We start from the raw sequence: 26,028 nt of genomic DNA on the forward strand, positions 1-26,028 counted from the left end.
GACATGTGCATACAACTTGTAGATACAATCTAAGCAATAAGTATAGAGCTCAATCCAAGATCATGCCACTCGGGCCCTAGTGACAAGCATTAAGCATAACAAGATTGCAAAGAACAATAACTTCATAAACTTTGTAGATAGACAATCATAACGTAACAATCCATCGGATCCCGACAAACACAACACCGATTACATCGATGAATCTCAATCATGTAAGGCAGCTCATGAGATCATTGTATTGAAGTACATGGGGGAGAGAATACCAACTAGCTGGCAGCCTAGAACCCGTAGTCCATGGGGGAACTACTCACTGAGCATGATGGAGGCGATGGCGTTGATGGAGATGGCTTCCGGGCACTTCCCCGTCCCGAAGAGGGTGCCGGGACGAGACTTCTGTCCCCGAATTGGAGTTTCGCGATGGTGGCGGCGCCCCCGGAGTCTTTCTCGGAGTTTCGTCAAGAGTTACGGTGTTTTTAGGTCGAAAGGGATTTTATAGGCGAAGAGGCGCAGCGGGGGCACTCGGGGCTCTCACCACAGGCCGGCGCGGCCTAGCCAGGCCGCGCCGCCCTATGGTGTGCGTGGCCCTCCGCCCCTCTCCGACTCTTCTTCGGTGTTCTGGACGCTTCCGGTGAAAAATAGGAGGTTTGGTCTTCGTTTCGTCGAACTCCGAGAATATTGCCCGGAACTGCCTTCTCGGGAACCAAAAACAAGCAGAAAAACGTGAACCGGCACTCGTGGCATCTTGTTAATAGGTTAGTTCCGGAAACGCATGAAATCATCATAAAGTGCAAGCAAAACATGTAAGTATTGTCATAAAACAAGCATGGAACGACGTAAATTATCTTTCTAAATATGTAAAAATATGGCATGGTTACTTCATGTGATCATGGTCTAGACTAAGTAATGGCTCTATGGCTATTTATAGTCCATTTAAATTTTCCAAAACTATTTGTTAAATCATATCAGAGGTTCTCCCTCATTTAAATCTTGTCTCAAGTAACTCAACATGAGGTAGTGACCATGGTCTACATAATCTCATATTGAATAATTTGGTGATATTAAATTATAGGTATGGTAGTATTAAATTGCATGAGGTACTTTACCTCATTTAAATCATTTTCCCAAATGATAATTATGAATGGTTGACCTTGGTCAACATGGGTTCATACATTGTTTATTTGAGGAGATTAAATCTTAACAAGATTCAATGAGAGGAAATTATTTCTCCAAGAACTAAAGATAAACCCTAATCAATATTTGTAATGAGAGGAAATTATTTTTCTTAAGAAGAAAAAAAAGTCAACCAACATGATAGCAATGTGGTGATGATAGAGTAGCTTGTGTGTGAACCTTGTGTGTGATTAGTCTAGCTCTTAAGCTTGTTTGGTGATTGTTACCTCGTATCTGTTTTTAGACGCTAGTACAGAGGAGTACCAGGAGGAGGAGGTCTACTTCCAGGAAGAAGAAGACCACTTTGATCAGTACACCAACCAAGGCAAGCTAATATTCTTGCAAAGTGCAAAGCTCTACCAGAGAAAGGCACACTTACCTATTACTTTATGCTTCATGATCAAATCCCAAGTTTTATCCTTACAAGCCTTTACTTTGGTTATTAAAGTTTACTTTTATAGTTAACTTTGGTCTAAGTATAGAATACTCCAAGAGTATCAAATTTAGCCTAGAGAGCTACAAGATAGTTAGCACCCCTCATGACTAGTTGCTAGTGCTAACAAATAAAATTGACTACTCTAGATGGGAATATGTGAAGTGAAATGATTTTGAAAGATTTTGAAGGTGAATATGACTTGAATGACATGGTGAATTTGATAAAAACCGATGGATGGGTTTGGATGCGATACCTTTCCAATTATTTAGTACCCCCACAATACCTGATTATGGGTAGGGCATAACTGGAAGTTTATGCATCTTAGTATGGGTTCCCTCTAAACAAGCATCATAGGGGTTATGCCGAGGCTGCCTCCGTTGAAAGTGAAATGATGTGAAATGTGGTGAATGTCTGGCCCAAGCCTCGTGCGGTTCCCGAGCTGACGGTTTGTCTTCACTGGGAGGCCAAGCTCATGGGGAGAGGTACCTATACTAGGGTATGTAAGTGAAAGGTTATGGTTGATGATCTGCGTACTGAGTTACGGTTATTCAGGGTTATTCCTGACGGATGTAATCAAATGTTGTGGCACAAGTGTGCAACCTCTGCAGAGTGTAAATCTATTCGAATAGCCGTTTCCACGGTTACGGACGATTGGAAAGGCCATAATATTCCATTGTCAGATGTTTTCTTGAAAAGGACTACTGATTTGAATGGTGAAATTGACTTGAATCACAACTGAGTTGTGGGAATGACACTAATGTTCCCACTTGAGTTAGTTAGCAATTGAAGAGTCTTTTACTAAATGCCTATGAACTAAAATTGGCTTTATGCAAATAAACCTAGAGCTTAGCATCCCTTTACTAAAATTGATAGTACTTACACTAGTATTAGTTTGCGAGTACTTTAAAGTACTCACGGCTGTATCCCTGGCTATTCAAATGGCCAGACTACGAAGAGGAGCCGCAATACCAAGATGACGGCCAGCAGGACGTCTACGACAACTAGGAGTATCTTCTAACGTCAAGCGTTGGCCTGTGGATTAGATAGTCCACTACTACTACTACGCTTCCGCTATGTAATGTGTTCGTTGATCATGAGATAAACTATTTGTGTAATATTGGATCATGTGATCTATATTTGTAAGACGACTATGGTTTGTAATGAATGATGACTTATGATATCAACCGTTATGTCTCGCAACAACAATCTTCCTGGGATTGCGATGTATGGCATAATAGGCATCTGGACTTAAAAATCCGGGTGTTGACAAGTTGGTATCAGAGCCATTGTTTGACCTTAGAAGACCCTAGTTAGAATGGACGTTCAGAAAAACTTAGTTTCAAAAACAAATGAAGTGAATATGTCTAGCAAAATTATTCACTCTCTTTTCCTTGAGATCTTTTCAAAATGATAAGTCATGCTCTTCCTTATGAATCTACATAAAATTTTGACACACTTGTTCACTTCTCTAACTTACTCATCCAATGCACTTTCAGATGGAGCCAACCAACACCAAGTTTTACCAGCTGGGCAATGGTGGGAGCCTGGTTTTCGAGAGGGACTTGGACGCCCTGTCTGACTTTCTCGGACGCCCGCACCCGGAGTTTCACGGAGTCAAAGTCAACGACCAGCCCGGAGGGGAACTTCAGTGGGTTATCACCGCTGATCTGAGGAGCAAGATGGAACCTCCTACCTCTGAGAGGATCCTCTTTTACATCAGGGAAAGCAACTGGCTGGATGGACTCGCTCGTGCTCTTCAGGAAGCACTTGCCCGTCTGTGCGGGCAGAATGTGGTTAGAATCCAGGACTCGCGCTTTGCTCACTTTGCGAGGCATGATTCCACTGGAGGACCCATGTCACTATCCTCACACCCGGTGCTGAAGTACCACGTGGAGCATCTGGACTTTATGCTGCACGAGACCCAGAAGGAGCTGGAAAACGCTCGTGTTTACGCCAACCAGACTCACCTCCACCTGGCTGAGCATGCCGATGCTATCAAGATGCTTGCAAAGGACCGCAAGTCACTCCGCCAGCAGCGTGCCAAGAAGGACGCTACCATCGCGTGCCTTTGCGCAAAGATAGTATCCTTGGAGGCAACTATCAAGGCCCAAGAGGACCAGATGAGAGAGATGGAAGAAGAAGGTGAAGACATTCAGGGAGGAGGAGCCTTCCTGAGTGATGACGATGACTTTGAGGAAGACGAGTACACTGATGTTGAGGACTACGAGTTCCTGGAGGCCGGAGAAGATAACTTCATCCCGATCGATGTGGATGATGAGGTGTAGGTGTGAGTTTGTATCCCGTCACTTGTATCGTAGCGCGAGTAAATGGTTCTTAAAACCATGGATGTGTTAGCTTGTAATATGTGATGTTTGAATGAATGAATGTGTGTTTGTGTTCAATATCAAAAGAATTCAAGTTTTAAATTTTTGAACTTACCCAAAATATGCCATAGAAAATTCCCTCTTATCTCATGATCTATCTCAATGTTCAGATGGCCCCTCCAACTCGCAACAGCAGCCAAGATGCCATGATGCAACTGCTGCAGACCTTGACGGCAGATCGAGAGAATGAAAGAGCTCAAAGACAAGCCAACATAGCTGCACTGCAACAGATCGCTCACAACAACCAAGGCCATGGAAACCATGATCACCCAGGATCGAAACTCAAGAATTTTCAGAACACCAATCCTCCTATGTTTAGCAAGACAGAAGAGCCACTCGATGCTGATGACTGGCTCCAGACAATGGAGAACAACTTGGAAGTTGCGGGAGTTGAAGCCGCAGAGAAAGTCATGTTCGCCACCCATTACTTAGCAGGACCAGGCAGAGCCCGGTGGACCAGCACCCGTGGATGCGGGACAGATCATGACTTGGGCAGATTTCAAGCTCAAGTTCAGCAAGTACCACGTGCCCCCGGGTCTAATCAAGAAGATGAGGGATGAGTTCTGGGAACTCAAACAGGATAGGATGTCGGTGGTAGAATACCGTGACAGGTTCCTCACACTGTCAAGGTATGCCCCCGATGAGACCGACACCACAGAGAAGAGGAAGGAGAGATTCCTGAACGGACTGCATGACGAGATGCATACTGTGTTGGTCAACATTCCCTTTGCTGACCTTGAAGCCCTGGTGGACTCCGCCATCCAGATGGAGGGAAAACTCCACCAAGCCAATGAGAACCGCAAACGCCGCATGATGCACCAGAGTGGGCCCAGCAATACCCCAAGGTATCGCCCCAGCTCAAGTGGAGGTTTTGCCCCAAGAAACAACAAGCCGCAGATGCATATGTCACGTCCGGGTTTTCAGAACCGGAGTGGAGGACACCCCAGGCCAGGAGGCCACGACAGCAACAACACCAACCACAACAACAACAACAACAACAACAACAACTTCAACCGCGCCCCGATGAGAGCCCCCAACAACAGCAACCCCAACACTGCTCCAAGGACTGGGAGCAACGCTATCCCCGTCACCCCCAAGGACAAGTCCACCATCACTTGTTATGAATGTGGAATTGTGGGTCACTACTCCAAAGAGTGCCCCAAGAGGTTAGCCAAGACTACCCCCAACACCGCTGCACCTGCTCAGCAGCAACGCCGTGTCTCCACCGGCAGAAAGTTCACCCCCAAAATCCCCAACAACCGCAACGGCCATCTCTTACACATGAATGCTGAAGAAGCCCAAGAAGCACCAGATGTTGTACTGGGTATGTTTTCTGTTAACTCAGTACCTGCAAGAGTGTTGTTTGATTCTGGAGCATCGCATTCGTTTGTCACTGAAGATTTTGCATGCACTAGTAAAATTCAACCCATCAGTTTGAAGCATGTCATGATAGTTCAAATACCTGGTTCAACAAAAAAAGCTGGAAAAATTTGTAAAGATGTGACTATCAGAATACATGAAGTAGATTTTTATGCAAACTTGATTGTTCTGGGAATAAAAGGTTTGGAAGTAGTACTGTGTATGGATTGGATGTCAAAACACTATGGATTGATTGATTGTGCCAAGAAAGCCATCACCATGACTAGTAACACCGGTGTGTTAGTAGAACACGTATCTGAAAGGCTGCCCAGAAAGTTTACCTGCAACCAGAGTGTAGCCAAGCCAACTTTGGATCAGATCAGGGTCGTCTGTCGATACCCTGATGTGTTTCCTGATGATCTACCCGGTATGCCCCCAGATCGGGATATCGAGTTTATCATCGAGTTAATCCCTGGAACAGGACCTATAGCCCAGAGAGCCTATAGTATGAACCCGATAGAACTAGTGGAACTGAAGAAGCAACTGGATGATATGTTAGCCAAAGGTTTGAGCCAACCAAGTGCCTCACCCTGGAGATCACCAGTTTTGTTTGTGGACAAAAAGGACGGTGCCACTCGTTTATGTACGGATTACCGTAAGCTTAACGATGTCACCATCAAGAACAAGTACCCCTTACCCAAGATAGAAGACCTGTTTGACCAGCTGACCGGTGCCAGAGTGTTCTCTAAGATTGATCTTAGGACTGGTTATCATCAACTGAAGATTCGTGCAACGGATATCGCAAAAACTGCCTTCACCACCAAATATGTGTTGTATGAGTACAACATCATGTCGTTTGGATTAACCAATGCCCCAGCTTATTTTATGAACTCATGAATAAGATCTTCTTGAACTTTTTGGATAAGTTTGTCATTGTCTTCATCGACGACATCCTTGTCTACTCCAAATCCGAAGAAGAACATGAGCAACATTTGGAGATTATCTTAGAAACCCTTACACAGCACAAGTTGTATGCCAAGTTCAACAAATGTGAGTTTTGGTTGAAGGAAGTAGGATTCCTGGGACATATCTTGTCTGCAGGAGGAATTGCCGTAGATCCCGCCAAGATCAAGACCGTTACAGAATGGAACGTCCCAACCACTCAGACTGAAGTCCGCGCCTTTCTTAGATTAGCGGGATATTACCGCAGATTTGTTGAAGGATTTTCAAGCATAGCAAGACCAATGACTCAACTGTTGAAGAAGGACAAGAAGTTTGAATGGACCGATAAATGTGAAGAGAGTTTCCAGCAGCTCAAGAGCAGATTGACCTCATCCCCAATATTGATCATGCCGGACATCACCAAGCCATTTGACGTCTACTGTGACGCCTCCAAGATTGGTCTTGGATGTGTGCTGATGCAAGAAGGCAAAGTGATATCATATCTGTCAAGGCAACTGAAGCAACATGAGCAGAATTACCCAACCCATGACCTAGAGCTTGCAGCCGTAGTCTTAGCCCTGAAGGTTTGGCGTCATTACCTCATGGGTAATCGATGCGAGATCTACTCGGATCACAAAATCCTGAAGTACATTTTCACACAGAAGGAGCTGAATATGAGGCAGAGGAGATGGATAGAATTAATCAAGGATTATGATATGGAAATTCACTACCACCCCGGCAAGGCCAATGTGGTAGCGGATGCCCTGAGTAGACTGCCGTGTCAGTTGAACTCCATGATCGCAGAAGAGCAACCTAGCTTGTATCAAGAATTTGAGCAGTTTAGACTGGAGCTAGTTAGTGAAGGATTCTTAGCCAGCATAGAGCTTCAGCCTACCTTGGTTAGCCAGATCAGAGAAGCCCAGAAAAGAAATGCTAGCATCGACGGAATCAAGAGCCAAATAGCTGCAGGGAAAGCACCTGGATTCACCGAAGATGAAGAAGTTCTCTGGTACAACGGACGCCTATGTGTGCCAGCAGATTCAGAGTTGAAGCAAGTCATCCTAAAGGAAGCCCATGACACCCTTTACTCCATTCATCCCGGAGGAACCAAGATGTATCAAGATTTGAAGGAACAATTCTGGTGGCATGGAATGAAGAGAGAAATTGGAAGCTACATCGCCAAGTGTGATATCTGTCAGAGAGTCAAGGCGGAACATCAGCGACCCGCAAGATTGCTGCAGCCCCTGCAGATTCCGAAATGGAAGTGGGATTCTGTAGGAATGGACTTCATCACTGGATTGCCCAAATCAAGCAGAGGAAATGATTCTATTTGGGTAGTGGTCGATAGATTAACTAAGGTAGCCCATTTCATCCCCGTCAAGACTACATACCAAGGCCCAAAGCTAGCTGAGTTATACATCCACAGAATAGTCGCCCTGCACGGAACCCGGAAGTCAATTGTGTCAGATAGAGGATCCCAATTCACCTCAAGATTCTGGCAGAAAGTACATGAAGGACTAGGATTCCGGCTGAATTTCAGCACAGCGTACCACCCGCAGACTGATGGGCAGACTGAAAGAGTCAACCAGATACTCGAAGACATGTTGAGAGCTTGTGTACTGGAATATGGATCTAAGTGGGAAGACTGTCTGCCTTACGCAGAATTCTCGTACAACAACAGTTACCAAGCCAGCTTACAAATGGTCCCCTTTGAAGCCATGTACGGAAGGAAGTGTCGTATCCCTCTGAATTGGTTGGAAGTCAGAGAGAGCCAAGTCTTTGGACCAGATGTTCTCCGAGAAGCTAAAGAAAAGGTGCAGAAGATCCGCGAATACCTCAAGACTGCTCAGTCAAGACAGAAGAGTTACGCCGACAAGAGACGCCGAGAGATGACCTTCGAGATCGGAGATTTTTTCTATCTTAAAGTATCCCCCCTTAAAGGAATGCAGAGATTCCAGCTCAAAGGAAAGCTTGCACCCCGATATGTCGGACCCTTCAAAGTTCTGAGTCGCCGAGGAGAAGTATCTTATCAACTGGAACTGCCGGAAGAAATGTCGGCTGTGCACGACGTGTTTCACATCTCATTACTCTGGAAGTGTTTGGAAGTGCCCGAGAAGACCGAGGTTTTCAAGAACATTGATCACCGATCGGTGGATATCAACAAGGACTTGATGTATCGCGAAGTGCCTATTCGCATCCTGGAAGAAGCTTTCAGAACCACTCGCACCAGGAGTATCAAGTTCCTGAAGATTCAATGGAGCAACCATACCGAAGACGAAGCCACTTGGGAGCGAGAAGACTACATGAGGACTGAATACCCAGATCTCTTTACTACCTAGTTTTCTTTACGATCTCGGGACGAGATCTTTTGTAAGGGGGAAGGGTTTGTAACATCCCAAATTTCAAATCAATGAGAAATGGTGGTTTCCAAAATTTCAAATTTTACATCTAACAAAAACTTTGATTTGCATATAGTGCTATGCATAAGGTTTGTGCATTATTGTATGAGATTGCCATGATGTTTCTGTGTGTGCTTATGCTTACCACCTAAAACCCTAACTTTGATCCTTTGAAGATCACAAAGAAAATCCAAGAGGAAGAAAAAAAAAGAAAATAGAAAAATCACAAAACCCTCACATATGGTTTATGCCATTTTTGAAAATCTTCAACCTAGGCCAATTTGGCTTGTGCCATTAGTCGGAGAATGTTACTAAACACTTATAAACACTTTTGGAATCAAAGAAACTCAAATCAAATCAAATTTGAATGCAAATTGTGCTCACATGCACTAATGGTCAAAATTGCCAATTTTAACCTGATGCCTACTTTGAGCCTCTGTATTTAGAGATTATTAAACCAAACAAATCCAACTCTTTGCACCTCATCCAAGACCACATCAAGGTGAACAACTTTGGTAAAGCACACCCCTACAAATTCTTGCTAAATTCAAAGTTATGCTCAAGCAAAGTTGAAACTTTTAAGCAGATTCAAGATGGTACCAAATTTGAAATTTCACAAACCAATTCCATTTTGCACCCCACCACCACCATTGTGTACCAAATATTATATGAAACAACTCCACCAAAATTCAAACCAAAATTCAAAAATTTCCTTCTTGCGGCCATTGTGTCGAACACTTGCCGGAGAGGAGCACCGCAGTGACCGGAACACGCCGTGCCCACGACGTCCAGAGCATGCCAGGGTTGGCATGGGCGCCACCCACGGGCGCGCCAGTACACGCGTCGCCCCATTGATCACGACCTCGCCTGGACCCCCTCTTCCGCCCTGAGCATCGCCACAGTACCAGGAACCCATCAGACACCTCCTTGTCCCCGACTGTGGCCCGCCGTCGCCGTAGACGAAACCAAATCCCGCCACGGCCGCGCAGAACACCGCATGATCCCGACCACGTTAGGCACCGCCCAGCCGCGCCATTGCCGCCAGGAGGACCACCAGGACGTGCTGAACAGTGCCACGCCCTCGCCTAGCTTGCTAGCCCGCTGTAACCACGTCGCCATGGTCGACTTCGCCGCAGTACCCTGCCTCGCTCCGCCGCTATAAAAAGGGGACTCCCCCGCTCAATTTCTCCACACCACCTCACTCCCCTCTCCTCCCTCGTCCTCCTCGACCACCTCCCCTCTTCTATTGTCCACCAGAGCAGCTCAATTTTGCCGCCGGAGCCCGTGTCGCCGCCGCAGAAGGAGGAGACGCCAGAAGCCACCCCGGAGCTGCCGTCTGTTCCAGGAGAATCGCCGTCGTCCACAACGCCACCGCAGCACCTCTCCGACGATCGCCGCGCCGCCGGTGACTCGCCGGACCCCAACCCTCTCCGCGCCAGTGATCCCCTCTCGCCGGAGATGACGACGGCCGTGAGCCGTCCGATCCTAATCTAATCGTGCGTCCCAGAGCAGCCCGTACCCCTTCGCCGTTTCAGTGAGACTGACGGGTGGAGCCCACTGTCAGGAGGCCCGCTCACGCGAGACGTGTAGCTGGGCCGGCCCGTTTTCTTTTTCTCTGTTGAGCCCTTTAATTTTCCCGCGCTGGCCCAGAAATTCAAATTCGTTAATTCGATTTAAATCAAAATTGCTTGCAGATGCTTTGTTCAAATTTGAATAGAATCAAATCGGCTAAACCAAATTTGATGAATTTTATATATTTGGAAAGATTATGAAATTCCCTAAATAATTACACTGGTCTCAGTACTAGATTCGTTTTAGAATTAATGTGACATAAATAACAATGCAGAGCCTTTTCAAACTTCAAACTTTTATTAAAAATCAACCATAAATGCTTTTGAGTTGATTCCAACTCTCAAAAATCACAATCCTTATTGTCTTTCTAAATATGTAAAAATATGGCATGGTTACTTCATGTGATCATGGTCTAGAATAAGTAATGGCTCTATGGCTATTTATAGTCCATTTAAATTTTCCAAAACTATTTGTTAAATCATATGAGAGGTTTTCCCTCATTTAAATCTTGTCTCAAGTAACTCAACATGAGGTAGTGACCATGGTCTACATAATCTCATAATGAATTATTTGGTGATATTAAATTATAGGTATGGTAGTATTAAATTGCATGGGGTACTTTACCTCATTTAAATCATTTTCCCAAATGATAATTATGAATGGTTGACCTTGGTCAACATGGGTTCATACATTGTTTATTTGAGGAGATTAAATCTTAACAAGATTCAATGAGAGGAAATTATTTCTCCAAGAACTAAAGATAAACCCTAATCAATATTTGTAATGAGAGGAAATTATTTTTCTTAAGAAGAAAACAAAGTCAACCAACATGATAGCAATGTGGTGATGATAGAGTAGCTTGTGTGTGAACCTTGTGTGTGATTAGTCTAGCTCTTAAGCTTGTTTAGTGATTGTTATCTCATATCCGTTTTTAGACGCTAGTACAGAGGAGTACCAGGAGGAGGAGGTCTACTTCCATGAAGAAGAAGACCACTTTGATCAGTACACCAACCAAGGCAAGCTAATATTCTTGCAAAGTGCAAAGCTTTACCAGAGCAAGGCACACTTACCTATTACTTTATGCTTCATGATCAAATCTCAAGTTTTATCCTTACAAGCTTTTACTTTGGTTATTAAAGTTTACTTTTATAGTTAACTTTGGTCTAAGTATAGAGTACTCCAAGAGTATCAAATTTAGCCTAGAGAGCTACAAGATAGTTAGCACCCCTCATGACTAGTTGCTAGTGCTAACAAATAAAATTAACTACTCTAGATGGGAACATGTGAAGTGAAATGATTTTGAAAGATTTTGAAGGTGAATATGACTTGAATGACATGGTGAATTTGATAAAAACTGATGGATGGATTTGGATGCGATACCTTTCCAATTATTTAGTACCCCCACAATACCTGATTATGGGTAGGGCATAACTGGAAGTTTATGCATCTTAGTATGGGTTCCCTCTAAACAAGCATCATAGGGGTTATGCCGAGGCTGCCTCCGTTGAAAGTGAAATGATGTGAAATGAGGTGAATGTCCGGCCCAAGCCCTGTGCAGTTCCCAGGCTGACGGTTTGTCTTCACTGGGAGGCCAAGCTCATGGGGAGAGGTACCTATACTAGGGTATGTAAGTGAAAGGTTATGGTTGATGATCCGCGTTACGATTATTCAGGGTTATTCCTGACGGATGTAATCAAATGTTGTGGCACAGGTGTGCAACCTCTGCAGAGTGTAAATCTATTCGAATAGCCGTGTCCACGGTTACGGACGATTGAAAAGGCCATACTGTTCCATTGTCAGATGTTTTCTTGAAAAGGACTACTGATTTGAATGGTGAACTTGACTTGAATCAGAACTGAGTTGTGGGAATGACACTAATGTTCCCACTTGAGTTAGTTGGCAATTGAAGAGTCTTTTACTAAATGCCTATGAACTAAAATTGGCTTTATGCAAATAAACCTAGAGCTTAGCATCCCTTTACTAAAATTGATAGTACTTACACTAGTATTAGTTTGCGAGTACTTTAAAGTACTCACTAGCCGTGTCCCTGGCTATTCAAATGGCCAGACTATGAAGAGGAGCCGCAGTACCAAGATGACGGCCAGCAGGACGTCTACGATAACTAGGAGTATCTTCTGACGTCAAGCGTTGGCCTGTGGATTAGATAGTCCACTACTACTACGCTTCCGCTATGTAATGTGTTTGTTGATCATGAGATCAACTATTTGTGTAATATTGGATCATGTGATCTATATTTGTAAGACGACTATGGTTTGTAATGAATGATGACTTATGATATCAACTGTTATGTCTCGCAACAACAATCTTCCTGGGATTGCGATGTATGGCATAATAGGCATCTGGACTTAAAAATCCGGGTGTTGACATCCTCCAATAGCCTAGCCGTGTCCGCCTCATTGGGGGCCGTTAGATAGGTTGCACCAAACACCCGCACAATTGCAACGGCAAAACGTTTGACACACCCGATGGCTTGACTCTCACTCATAGCCAAATGGTCGTCAACTAGATCCGCCGGTATGCCGTATGCCAACATACGCAAGACGGAGGTCACCTTTTGGAAGGTGCTATGCCCAAGTTCTCCGGCAACATTTCTCCGTTGCTAAAAAAAACGGTCATACTTGGCCACCTCTTTGGCGATGCGCTTGAACAAGGCAATGCTCATGCGAAAACGCCACCGGAAGAAACTCTCGAGAAATATTGGATGTTCATTGAAATACATCTGCATCAATTCATTGTGTCATTTGATTCTTTCCCTCCACAACTTGCGCTTACCAAAAACAGAGCCGCCGCGCTTTGGTTATTTGTTCACGCGAGCATGCAAAGCCAATAGCAACATCATGTCCTCTTCTTCCTCAATATCAAATTCATCATGGGATGAATAATAATCCAATAGAACTTATACAAATTGAATTCATTTTTATCTATCCATCTAAATCCAAATTTCTCAAGAAAAATAGCCGGCGCAGAAGCGGAAAGATACCTTGCGGCGATTTCACCGAGCGCGTTGCGCACTACTGCGCTACCGTGCGACGAGGCTTGTCGAGGACATGATGGCCATGGGGGCGGCGCGGCGACGACATCGAAGAAGAGGGTGCGGTGGTGCGACACCAAACAAGAGGGCGTGGCGGCGGCGAAACCAAAGAAGAGGGCGCGGCGAACTCGGGGCCGCTTTGAGGAGGCATGACGGCCGCGTATCTATAGCAGGAGCGCCGAGGGAAGCGGCGCCGGTGCGAATTTCTTCGGCGGCGGTGGAATGGTGGAAATGGAAATGGGGGAAGAATAGGGCGCTGACGCGGGGGAATATTCAGGGCGGCGGTTGGGTCTTCGCGCGAGAGGGAGTGAGATAGCGCACTCTAGTGGGAGCGCCAATTTTGGGGCGCGGAAGGAGGCAACATGCCGCGCGCGTGAAAAGCTTTAGGGCGCACGCGATTTTACCGCGTCCGCTGGAGTGGGGAAAATGGCCACGCATGCTCTATATTAGCGGTTAATTTAGCGCGCCCCCCGCATTATAGCGCCTCTGCTGGAGATGTTCTGATGGACTTGATGCTAATTCTGATGATGTACATTTTGGTAGTAGCTAGGGTTGAAAGGCATTTGATGGTCCCCTTTTATAACTATGATGAGGCTAACCTCTCAGGTGATGGTGAAATTGCGGTGTTAGGATGATACCCACTTTTGTTGTGGTGGTAAGATGACACCACAGTACTGTAGTATGAACTTGTGATCCACTTTTGCAATGATCATGCATGCCCCTCTTAGTTTATCATTTGCTGTTGTGATCGATTACTTATTCTTAATTTTTTTAGATTTCCTGTTTATATTTCACTCAACAAAAGAAATCCGGTTACAATCAAGTGTTGCAGCCCTTGATACACGATCAGGGAAGGCAGAATACCAGAACACAACTACATCTCCATGCCTGCCTTGATACACGATCAGGGAAGGCAGAATACCAGAACACAACTACATCTCCATGCCGCACGCAGGCAGCACATTCGTGAGCAGTACAGTTTTGATATCTAGTAACTAACAAACACTTCCAATCATCCAACAACTCTATTTCATCAAAGAAAGAATAGTAAGTACTACGAAGATGTGAGACATTTCCCCGTCCCTGGTTCACAGCTTTCACCACCGTGCTACAGTCGGACTCGAAAATAATCTTTGCCCGTGGCCATCGATTGGTCAGTATCGCCCCATCAACAATAGTCGTGGCTTCCGCTTCTTCAGCAGTGGAGCAGTGTTTTATGATATTACCTCCGGCAAGTAGAATGGTTCCCGTGTGATCACGAATGATAATTCCCGTTGCTCCTGAGCCAGTTGCTTCAATAAAAGAAGCGTCCACGTTTATCTTAAGCCATCCCATGGGAGGAGGTTCCCAAACCTTTTTTTTTAGATCCATTTGCTTCTTGTTTCCCTTACCTGGCAACATTCGGTTATCTACAGGTTTTTTTCCCTTTTGTATCTGTGCAAACAAAGTCTAACAACAAATTCATGTCAGTATTAATGGTTTTTACATAATTAAGAAGGAACCTGGCAGACTGGTCTATAGTGGTATCCCCTTTGCCATGATAAAAATCATCTCTGAGGTGCCAGGATCTCCAAAGAGTGAGGAGGATAGCTTGATGCATACTCTTGTTTGTGTTGCTCAGCATGACAGGCAACCAGTCTAGTCCGTTCCTTGTGAACACGTTTTTCTTTGGCAGCTCCCAAAAATCTCTCATTCTATTTCTTAGTGCTTTTGCTTTTGTACAATCTACTGCAGCATGGAAACTGTATTCCACACCATTTCCACATGCCTTACATATGTTTTGGGTTTCGAAAGTTCTTCGCCATTTATTATGTGTTGTTGATAAATTATCTGTAGCCAGTCTCCATCCGAAGATCTTAACTTTGTTTGGTACCTTTGTTCTCCAAATGTTTTTCCAAATTCCTCTTCTACCATCAGGTTCGGTACTTGAAGCATCAGGAGCTTCTCTTTTAATCTTTTCTGCCAGCTTGTAAGCACTTTTCACAGAGAATATACCTTTTTTATCATAATGCCATGCTGGTTTATCTTCAAGGTTTTGGTTTTCAACCCTTATCTTCAAAACCTCATTAGCATCATGCGGCCAAAGAATTTCACGGGCCAATTCCTGATTCCATCCATTTTTGAGCCTATTGTTTTTTAATTTCCCAGAGATCTTCAGGTCATCATCTCTTCTAATCCAATTGTCTCTCCAAATATTTATTTTTTCCCCATTTCCCACACGCCAAATAATCCCTTTCTTAACGAGCTCAAGTCCATGCTCGACACCTTTCCAGCTAGCTGAACTGTCTTTTGTGAAAACAGTATCTAGCAAATCACCATTTGGGTAATATTTGGCTTTCATGATGCGCCCACACAGGGAATCGGGTTTCTGGATTAGTCTCCAAGTCTGTCTTGCTAAAAGTGCTTGGTTGAAACAACTAGGATCCCTAAATCCCATTCCACCCATGCATTTTGGATCCGTGAGCAAATCCCAAGAGGCCCAATGGACTTTCCTCTTATTTTCCTCCTCTCCCCACCAGAACCTTTTAATCATCTTTGTGTGGTCTTCATGGAAGCCAACAGAAATTTTGAAGACACCCATCACAAAGATAGTTAGGGCTTGGGCAACTGATTTGATTAGTGTTTCCTTAGCAGACATTAAAGCATATTTTTCTGACCAGTCATAAAGTTTTTTCTGAATCTCTCTTTAATCGGTTGGAACCTTTCAGCCTTCATTCTCCCATCTGGAGTAGGGAGACCGAAATATTTTTCCTCAAAGGAACTCTGCTCCACCTCAAGGATAGCTTTAATACTTTCTTGAGTTTCCACTAGACAATTGTTGTTAAACATAATCGAGCATTTTCTTTGATTGATCATCTGTCCCGACCCAATCTCAAAGATTCCAATAGCCGCCTTTATTATTCCAGCTTGACTTGTGTTGGCCTCGAAGAATAAAAGGCTATCGTCAGCAAATAGAAGGTGTGAAATGCCTGGTGCTCTCCTACAAATTTTCAAATCTCTAAGTTCTTCAAGGTACACAGCCCTTTGAAGAACGTTTGATAACCCTTATCCAACAAACAGAAACAAATACGGTGATAGCGGGTCTCCTTGACGTATACCCCTAGTAGGTTTAAAACCCGTGGTAAGGGCACCATTAACTTTTATCTTATATTGTACTGAAAAAATGCAGCTCCAGATCCATCCCACGAAAGTTGGGTGGAAACCAAATTTTAGGAGAACTGCCTTTAGATAATTTCAATCAACTCTTTCGTAAGCTTTTGTAAGGTCTAACTTATAGGCACAGAAACTTCCCTTCTTTTTCTTGTATCTTTGAATATTATGGAAACATTCAAACGCAATGAGTGCATTATCAGTGAGTAATCTTCCAGGAATGAAAGCACTTTGGTTTTCATAAATTATCTCATCAAGGATTGGTCTCAATCTGTTGGCGATGCACTTTGCAACAATCTTGTAAATGACATTGCAAACGGCGATCGGTCTGTAGTCCTTCAGAGATTGTGGGTCATCATTTTTCTGAATAAGAACAATGATTGTTTCACTCACTTCCGTTGGCATTTCGCCATCCCTGAAAAACTTCCTCACAACAACAATAATTTCCACCTTTAGGATTCCCCAATTTCTTTGAAAAAACCTTGCAGGGAAACCGTCGGCTCCTGGTGCCTTTAGTGGCCCAATTTGAAAAAAGGGCATCAGCAATTTCTTGTTCAGAGAAATCTCTGATTAGGTTGTCATTTGTTTCCCTGTCAACCTTCCTCTCTATGAGCTCCTCAATGAGCTCGGGCACTACCATATCCTCCTTAGAGTACATGGAGGCAAAGTAGTCATTTGCCAAAACTTCTATGTGTTCTTGGTCCTCAATTACTCCAAGTTGCTTTTCTGTGAAAAAATCTAGTGTTTTGATCCCCCAATTTCAGCCAAGTGATTCTTGATCGTTGCTTCCACATCATTTCTTCCCTTAGAAGTAGTTCATACAGTCTTTTATTGAACGCATCAATTTCTACAGAAAAGCCATTGAAATTTTCTCTTTGAAGTCTTTCCAGAACCTTTTTAATTTTATATATTTCTTTATTAACAGACCCAAACTTTAAACTGCTCCACTTTGTAAGACAAGTCATAGTTGATTTGAGCTTGTGGTGAATATTTTGCAGACACTCTGCATTTGCATGCGCCGTCCAGGCTGTGTTTATTTCCTCTTGAAAAGCAATATCTCTCTCCCACATCATTTCATATCTGTTCATTCTTGTATTTTTTGGACGATCCATCACCTTCTTTATGTCAAGAAGAATTGGACAGTGGTCTGATCTAGAGGATATCAGGTGGTTTACCATAGTATTTGGAAATTTATTTGACCAATCCGGGCAGGCAACTGCTCTGTCAAGTCTCACCCTGACATTTTTTCCTTCCCTTCTATTTGTTGTTATAGGTCCATGGGAGACCAGAGAATCCCAGATCATGCAGGTTGAAAAAGGAAAGCATGTTTCTGAAGTTTTCCATTTGCTGTTCATTTCTCCTTGTAGCTGAAAAGTGGTCGTGCTGCCACATTGCTTCATTGAAATCACCAACCATTAGCCAATGTTCTTTCATGTTTCTTTTTATACTTTTTAACAAGCTCCACATCTGAGGCCTGTCTTGAACTTTTGGTTCCCCATAGACAAAAGTGCATCTCCAAGTTTGACTATTGGGTTGAATTACTCTGACATCAATATGGTTTTTTTCGAAGCTCACCAAATTACTTGTTCTTCTTTCGTTGTGCTACTGGTATCTGTGGTGTTTCGAGGACGGGTTCAGGAATCTAGAGCTCATGGAGGATCTGTAAAGACCAAATCAGTGGCTACTCCAACAACAGCTACAGAAGTTATGAAACATTGGAGGAATCACAAGAAGAGTACCATAGCTTCTTGGATCATGAGGCCATGGCAGTTGAGGCAATCAATCAGCCACTATCGTTAGCACAACTACCACCGGAGGCAGTGTATGCTCTACAAGGAGCACCAGAGGTACGCGAGAGACGGGTCAAAGATTACATCATCGTCTTCCTGATCGTCGTGATCGTGAGGATCTTGTTCTTCTGAATGGTGTGTGATCGTATGTAACATGTTGTGTCATGGTATTCTCACCCAATTTGAAAAATGGTAAGGATATGGAACTGTGATTTGTGCAATCAAACAGCTGATTTGTATTTTCGTGCGTCCAAGTTAGGCTGGAAGCAAGCAACCAAGCAATGAGGGCTCGCTTCCCTACCCGGTGCAGAGATGAGCGGCCCATGCGATCAAACAACATGCTAAATCTGGCCGTGGTCCGTCTGCAACGCGTAGGGGTTCTTCTCCCTCGCGCAGTCATGCAGGAAACCGGCCCAGGCTACCAAACACGGCCTATGTAGTCCGACTGCACCCAGCTTATTTCAGCTATTTAAACGTTGCAAAAATTGTCCCGGTGGCTCAAGTTTCAACTTTGTGAGGTTCTTCACCCTTGGTGATCTTGCACGACTGTTGCCTTCTACTCCAATCCATCTATCTTGTCCTTAACACTGATATAATGCTTCTTTTTTACATTACTGTTGTAATTGTCATCTTATTTTACTACTATTGATTCTGAAAGTTATTGACTGTAATTGTCAATGACTTTCCACTGCGCTATTTGCCCTTCTTAAATGAGCCTAGCATTCTTTTGTTGCTACTTTATGCTTTACTGGTCTAAGCTGTTAAAATAGGACTTTCATCTAAACTTGGAATCTATTATTTTGGTTGGTCTTTTTAAAATGCTATAACAAACTTTGCCGTGTTTCTACTTCAATTAAGTTGGGTAGCTTCCCTGTACTTGGATTTTCAGGTTTTGGGCATGATAGTCATTCTTTTTAGTTTTTTCTTGCTAGTCAACTTAGGTTTAAGCTCAACATTAAAATGTCACACCTTTGGTGTTGACATACATTCTGACATTAATCCATGTTTTTTCCTAGTGGTGTATATGTGCAGGTATGAAATGGAGCATGTCCAATAGAATATGTAACATAAGTTTAGTCTAGGTTTTAGTTCCTTGTATTTAGATTTTAAAGATTCAAACTTGTAACTTCATTTTATTCATTACCTTGTAAAGACATCGTACCATTTCAAATATCAATAAATTGTTCGTTTATTCCAACAATAGTTCTCCCTTTCTAAATTTAGTTATATTATGATTCGAATTCAAATTTGAGCGTTAGATTCAAATTCAAATCTTTGAATTCAGATTACCATTGACGTCAACTTTCCGTGTTTCTCCTCTTTTCTGCTAAAGTAGCAACAAAGATTATCTCGAAACCAGCATCTGTCGAGATGCTAACCCTAATTTATCCCACCCATGTACTGATCTGGAACACTTTGTGCTTCTAACAAGAGCAAAATCCCCCCCCCCCCCACACACACACACTTTTAGGATGAATGCACAAATCCTAGTTCTACCCTCGCCTTGCCCCAGAAACCACTCAGGGTGTTACATTCGTCGCCGAAATCGAGCGTAATATGTCGATTTCGTTGGAGTACGGCCTCAATTTGGCCAGATTACGGCCGTCACAGTGGGATTTCACCGGAGTAGTACCGCTCCGACGAGTGTTGATGAAGTTTTGGTACCCAAATATCTTTACCGTTTACCTTACATTTTGACCAAAATCCTGCATGAATACGAGAGGATTGCTTATGGATTTGTTGTAAAAATATTTGCGGATCGAGCTGCAGGTTTGATAAAATCCTGTCAGTTTTTTTTTTATCAAACCTGCAAATTTTATTTCAAAGATCGATGTGCAGTATCTGGTTTCAGTTGTAACGCAGGCGTGACAGGGTCTCGGGCGGTGTTTGCTCCGCCTCACGTGCGCCGCTGGCATTCGTCCGCACAGACAACACGGCGGCGGCCGCACACGCGGGTCACAGGGTACAACGTTTTCCCGGGCCACGCGTCCGTCCAGCACTGGGCGCGCCCAGGAACACGGAGCAAAGGATCAACCGCCGTCCACGCGCAGCCCACCAACTATGTGTAATCTCCAAAAACCCATACACACTTGTACACCCAACCGACCTCGCTTACCATTTGGCCCCACGTCTGCTTACCCTAGCTGTCAGTGACTGAAACAAACAGCGGGTACGACACGCGGGGCCGGTTAGATAAAGCGAGACTAATCGCCATAAACAAAACGGGTGGACTCCGCTGGGCATGATGAGCTACCGATCCCTGCCGTCCACGTGTACCTCCCTGGGGACCCCACGAACCACGCACCCACCACCACTTCCTACATGACACCTGGGCCCTACCCCTACCCGGGCTCACCTGTCAGCCACTGCTTACGGATAGCGGTACGGTCGCGCGTACTAAACAGGGGAATGATCGTTGCGAGGAAGGGGGAGCCGCAACCCGCGACGCTGACCCAAAACCATCCTCGCTAGGCCGCTGTCAGGTGGGTCCGGCGCGCTGCGGCCCACACGTCAGCGGTAGTGACGGGAGATACCGGCGGTTTGGCCTGCCGAACGCGGATCGGTCGTATAGAGTATGTGGTGCGGGATTAGCGAGCGATCGAGCTGTCCCCTACCTGTTGTGCTCTCTCTCCCTCTCCCTCCCTCCCTCTCTCCCCTTGCGCGCCTGCTTTGCTTGCTTGCTTCCATCCTCCTTGTGTGCGAGACCGACCTTGTGCAGACGACGAGGCTGTGCTGAAGAAGGATACGGCGGCGACAGCTTCGATACTCGGTACGTGCCTCTCCTGCTCTGCTTCGGTGGTTGTCCGGTGGGGGATTTCTTAAGCTTAATTCGTCGCTTGTCGTTGGATTAGTATCCCCTCGTTTTCTCTTCTCTTCTGTGCGTGATTTGTGTGGGTTTTTTCTAATTCAGCTGGGATAAGTTAGCCTGCATAGCTTAGTGGAACCTTGACGGTGTTTATGTATTAGTTTGATTCAGCTCTTGCTGTTGCTGCTGGGTCAAACCGTCAAACTATGGTGTGATTTGTGAATTCTAGTCCGGCGGTCCGTGAGCTGATTCTGTGAGTTTAAGCCAGTTTTGGCCGCACCAGAACTATCTATGTCGTTGGAATCATAGCTTGGTCGCTGGATTTCTGCTCTACTAAGCTCGATTACTTAAGGGGGGAACGGGCGAAGCGTGCCTCTTTTTTTGTCTCATGTGATGTGGGAAGCTCCTGTGAACTAAGATGGATCATGGACGGAAGATTTGTACTACTGGGCAAAGTGTTAAACAGAACTATTTAGAAATGGAGAACTTTCGATGGTGTTTTCTTGATATGCGTTCTTAGATTTATGGACATACTATCAAATTAACAGAGGCTGTTTGGCTAGTCAATTTCACTTGCTGTATTTATGAGTAGCATCTTTTGTTCTATGGTACTCCATATACAAGTAGTAATATTTAGCTACAGTTTTGTCGATAAAAGAATTTTTTTGTAAAAAAAAATGCTTGGCTGCTCTTAGTTTGTTAAGAACTACTACTCTACTAAAGAATGTTGTTTCCACTACAGTAGCCTCTACATTTTTACTGGCTTCACTTTTCCCCACTAATATTATTCAGTGATATCAAATGTCTCAACAGTTGGCCTTTTCCTACCTACTGGATCTGCAGTACTTTCGGCATGCTTTTTGCGTATGAACTGCATTAAGGATCAATAAAATGTTAAGCACCGACTGTTTAGGGGCGCAGGAGTTCCATGCATTCTACAGCACACCTGAAATACTGGAAGACTCACAGTTTCGAGAGGCTGCATTCGAACAAGCGGCGGTGGGGTCAACGCTAATAGGCCAGCAAAATGGTAAAGTCCCTTTCCATTCTGATTTACTTAGTTACACTTGTTTAATCTTTTCCCTCTTAGTGAATCCTGGATTTTCCGCTTAGAACACACCTGCACAGGGCCGATTATTTGAGCACATACACTTCCTCGGATACAGAGTTATCGGTTCCAGTACTCCACACCTGTTAGTGTTATGTCAATGCATGTTAATCCTTCATATATGAATCAACGTATAAAGTTAACAAACGCCAAGATACTTTTTTCACAATAAAGTTAACAAACATCTATGAAACAAACCTTCTACAGAAATGAAATACTGGGCGGGATATGTGCCGCGCACAAAGATGAAAGATTAGAATCCTGGTATATATATGTATGTGCGCCTCTCCCCAGCACAAAATTCTCCAATTACCTTCTGTTTTAGAACGCCCAGACATTTGCTTGTTTTATAACTCCACTGATTTACTGTTCGTTTGCACTACAATTTGATTAATTGTTCGTTTGCAGTCTGCTCTACTACTGAAGTATCAGGGGGAGACATTGCAATCGCTGAAGTCAGCTTGGTGCAGGGTGAATCCGACACAGCAGCCACCGATTTACTGTCACTGTCATTCTTGTCATGCGGTTCGAGATCTATGGTGATTAGCCTTCTATTTTCGTTAATTCAAATTTGGTTCCTGATTAAAAAAATGCATAATTCTGCTTCTGGTCTCTGCATCTCATACCATAACTTCTAATTGTTTGGTGCTTTTGTTGATTTCCTCTAGTTCTTATAAGCAAATGCCATTGGTCCATATTTCACACTGTGATCTTCATGAAACCATGATTGCTAATGCTATGTGATTGGAATGGTAATGACAAATCTGTACTCCTTAACTGTGATTGTTTCGTGCAACTTTAATTTTTCAGTAGTTCGTAGAATGACACTAATTCATGATACGCTTTAAATACATAAAGTAATGTTTGAGTGTCAACTCCCTGACTACTACCAGCTTTCTGCTCTCAAGTTCCGAGCACTCTGCTTAGATATAGCGCACTATCTCAACACAAGTTAACCCAAATAATGGTTTTCAACCACTTTTTGCAAATCTAAAATAGCATTATCCATTTCCTCTGCTTCGAAGAACTGCTATTTCTGTCAAGTTATGAATTCTGGAGTGTGGAATATTCAAACTACTATTTAATATCTGTAGGTTCCAATATCCATTCCGTCGTCATCTGGCCTTGAAACCATCCTATCAGCTAATCCAATCTACAGTGATATTCAGTTCAAAGATGTGAACTACAATGCTACAGGTAATATGGCTTTCAACTCTTCCAATCTTGTCAGTTGCTGAATTACTGCAGCATTTTGATTTTAGGTTTCATATATCCCTGCATTTCCAGCATTGTATAGTAGTACTATATGTTGCTACAGCATATACATATTTTGCTGTTTGTCTTTATCATGCTATCCAGTTCTTATCTTTCTATGTAATACTATTTGGTAGATGAATGTGCTGATCCTTTTATTTTCTTGATCTGTGGTTGCAGCAATGGATGAAAGCACTGAGTTCCTTCAGCTGATTCTTAGTGGCAATGATGAAGGCTACAGTAATACAACCGAACTGCAAGTTTGGGATGTTCTGGACTTCTATTTCTCAGAAAGCTTTTCTGATGTACAATTTGATAGCATCATGGGATTTACAAATGATGTCAGTACTTCCTCTAATGATTGTATGAACATTATTGACTTGGTAGAGCGGCCTGTGGCACTCCTATCTCTCAATGATACAGATGAACCAAATAACACGACCAATAAGGCTCCAGCCGACGACATCACAATAGACCCTGATGACACATCCTTGTACCTTCAGATGAAACCATCGGATTCAGAAACCGAAAGTACTTCTGCCTCTCATGGTGTGATAGGAACTGAATATGTTGATGAAAAGCTACACTCTAGAGGTCTGCCTGATTTAATGGATGTTGACTCACCTTACCGTCTACGCAAATCACCAGTGAGAACAAAGCATATCACTCTTGTGCTTGATCTGGATGGTAAGCAGGCAATTACTTGGCATCATTAAACTAAACTTCTGAATGTTTCTTTCTTATAGTAATTGTGACTTAAGTATATGCTGCCATCCTGTCTGCTTAGTGGTGTATAAGGCAGAGGATTTTTTTATATATATTTTGGAAAACAAAGTTTATAGATCTTCAGATTACGTCGGCTGGAAACGGCAAGAAAGTTTAAGATAAACTGTTATATAACACCTTGAAGCAAGGGACATTTTTCATGAATTAGAAAGCATTATCTTCAGGATTATAAAATTCAGCTTTCTAAACGAAAAGTAAAATTCAGTTATGATATAAACATTCTTACCATGATTGATATCTTTATCTAAGATGGTCTAACCATTTTTCTTATGCAGAGACTCTTGTCCATTCAACATTAGATCACTGTGATATAGCTGATTTCAGCATTCAAGTTTTCTTCAATATGAAAGACCATACAGTCTATGTAAGGCAAAGGCCCCACCTGAAGATGTTCCTTGAGAAGGTAGCTCAGATGTTTGAGCTTGTCATTTTCACAGCTAGTCAGAAAATCTATGCCGAGCAGATAATAGATAGACTGGACCCTGAAGGAAAATTGATCTCACAACGACTTTATCGTGAGTCATGTATATTCTCTGATGGTAGCTATACAAAAGACCTGACAATTCTTGGAGTCCACTTGGCGAAAGTTGCAATTATCGACAATACGCCTCAGGTAACATTCCTTCCAAAATATTAGGTTTATGCTTTTAATCTCCACAGGCAGAAATGTTTCTGCTCGTAGTTTTTAGCTTTCCATCTAGTAGCTTGACTATGTAGGTCTATGATCTGTGATTTGCAAGCGTGTAGTTGCTTCCTTTTGAATCAAAACTGTTGTGTTGCCCCTTCAATAGGGCTTTACAATTCTTGAATACTCTTATGGATCTATTGTAACTAAAGCCTCCCTTCTTTCAGGTTTTCCAGTTACAAGTGGATAATGGTATACCTATAAAGAGCTGGTTTGATGACCCTTGTGACCAGGAATTAGTTGAGTTACTCCCGTTCCTTGAGACCCTTGTAGATGCAGAGGATGTAAGGCCACTAATCTCAAAAACTTTCCACAGCATCCAACAGCAGGATTAGATTTAGATGCATGATTATCATGTAGCACTGATCCTGCCAGTGAACTTCCACCGACTATATGGTGCGCGCCATTCTTGGAAAATTAGGTATAGGACCCACATTCACCATTTATGTTATGTTGGCTGTTACAAATAGCAAGCATAAACTACAGTCGTACGTTCACCATGGTTTGTATATGTATTTTTTTTCGGCTTTGTGTGTCCGCAGATCCTTGTACATAAACTATAGTAATGAATAAAGTGATCTGAATCCAATTTTTCTCAAAAGGACCACTGATGCAGCACCGACCAGCTAACTATACATGAAGCTTTCACCGATGAGAATTTTTTGTGGTGCTACCATCCCGATCCCTATCTACATGTACATCATAGTTGCAAAATTCGGTATGGTCATGATAATGATCCATTCACGCTCAAGAATCATGCTGGTAGATTGCATAATATTTAGCATTGCATTGAGTACTGAACATTTATATTAGCAAATATTACCATTGCATTGCATACAGTAGTCATAGCATACTAATTAGTCACAGAAACAGGCCTAAACTGCCCCTAAACATAGCACCAGTACCACTTGCATTACAACCAGAAACTCCTGCACTTCAGATTAAAAAATAACTCCTACACTTCAAGCCAACGACAGCTAACTACTTAGCTAGCACAGCTAGCATCAACTGTCAAAAGAGAAGGGCACAGCTAGCATCACAGACACAACAAGAAGAGCTATCACTCCCAGCAGCATGGCCTTGTAATTGGACATCTTGGCCATCTTTCTATTCACCTCCATTATCTCCAGCATCA

The 26,028-nt window shown here is 43.4% G+C and overlaps 1 protein-coding gene across 1 annotated transcript; it reads left to right on the top strand.

Annotated features, from left to right (window-relative positions):
* Nucleotides 1-20,910: 20,910 nt before the first annotated feature.
* LOC124664289 (CTD small phosphatase-like protein 2) lies at nucleotides 20,911-25,494 on the top strand. Its single transcript, XM_047201841.1, has 7 exons — nucleotides 20,911-21,024; nucleotides 21,874-22,090; nucleotides 22,577-22,707; nucleotides 23,263-23,365; nucleotides 23,603-24,109; nucleotides 24,484-24,821; nucleotides 25,061-25,494. The coding sequence occupies exons 2-7, from the start codon at nucleotides 21,952-21,954 to the stop codon at nucleotides 25,226-25,228; spliced, it is 1,386 nt and encodes a 461-aa protein (XP_047057797.1). The 5' UTR covers nucleotides 20,911-21,024; nucleotides 21,874-21,951; the 3' UTR covers nucleotides 25,229-25,494.
* Nucleotides 25,495-26,028: the final 534 nt, after the last annotated feature.

Source organism: Lolium rigidum, chromosome 6 (assembly GCF_022539505.1).
Source record: "Lolium rigidum isolate FL_2022 chromosome 6, APGP_CSIRO_Lrig_0.1, whole genome shotgun sequence".
Taxonomy (NCBI): Eukaryota; Viridiplantae; Streptophyta; class Magnoliopsida; order Poales; family Poaceae; genus Lolium; species Lolium rigidum.

Coding starts and splice junctions, on each gene's coding strand:
- LOC124664289 (XM_047201841.1), top strand. CDS start 21,952: ATGTTAAGCACCGACTGTTTAGGGGCGCAGGAGTTCCATGCATTCTAC. Junction 23,366..23,602: donor TGTGAACTACAATGCTACAG/GTAATATGGCTT, acceptor CTGTGGTTGCAG/CAATGGATGAAAGCACTGAG. Junction 24,110..24,483: donor TCTTGTGCTTGATCTGGATG/GTAAGCAGGCAA, acceptor TTTCTTATGCAG/AGACTCTTGTCCATTCAACA.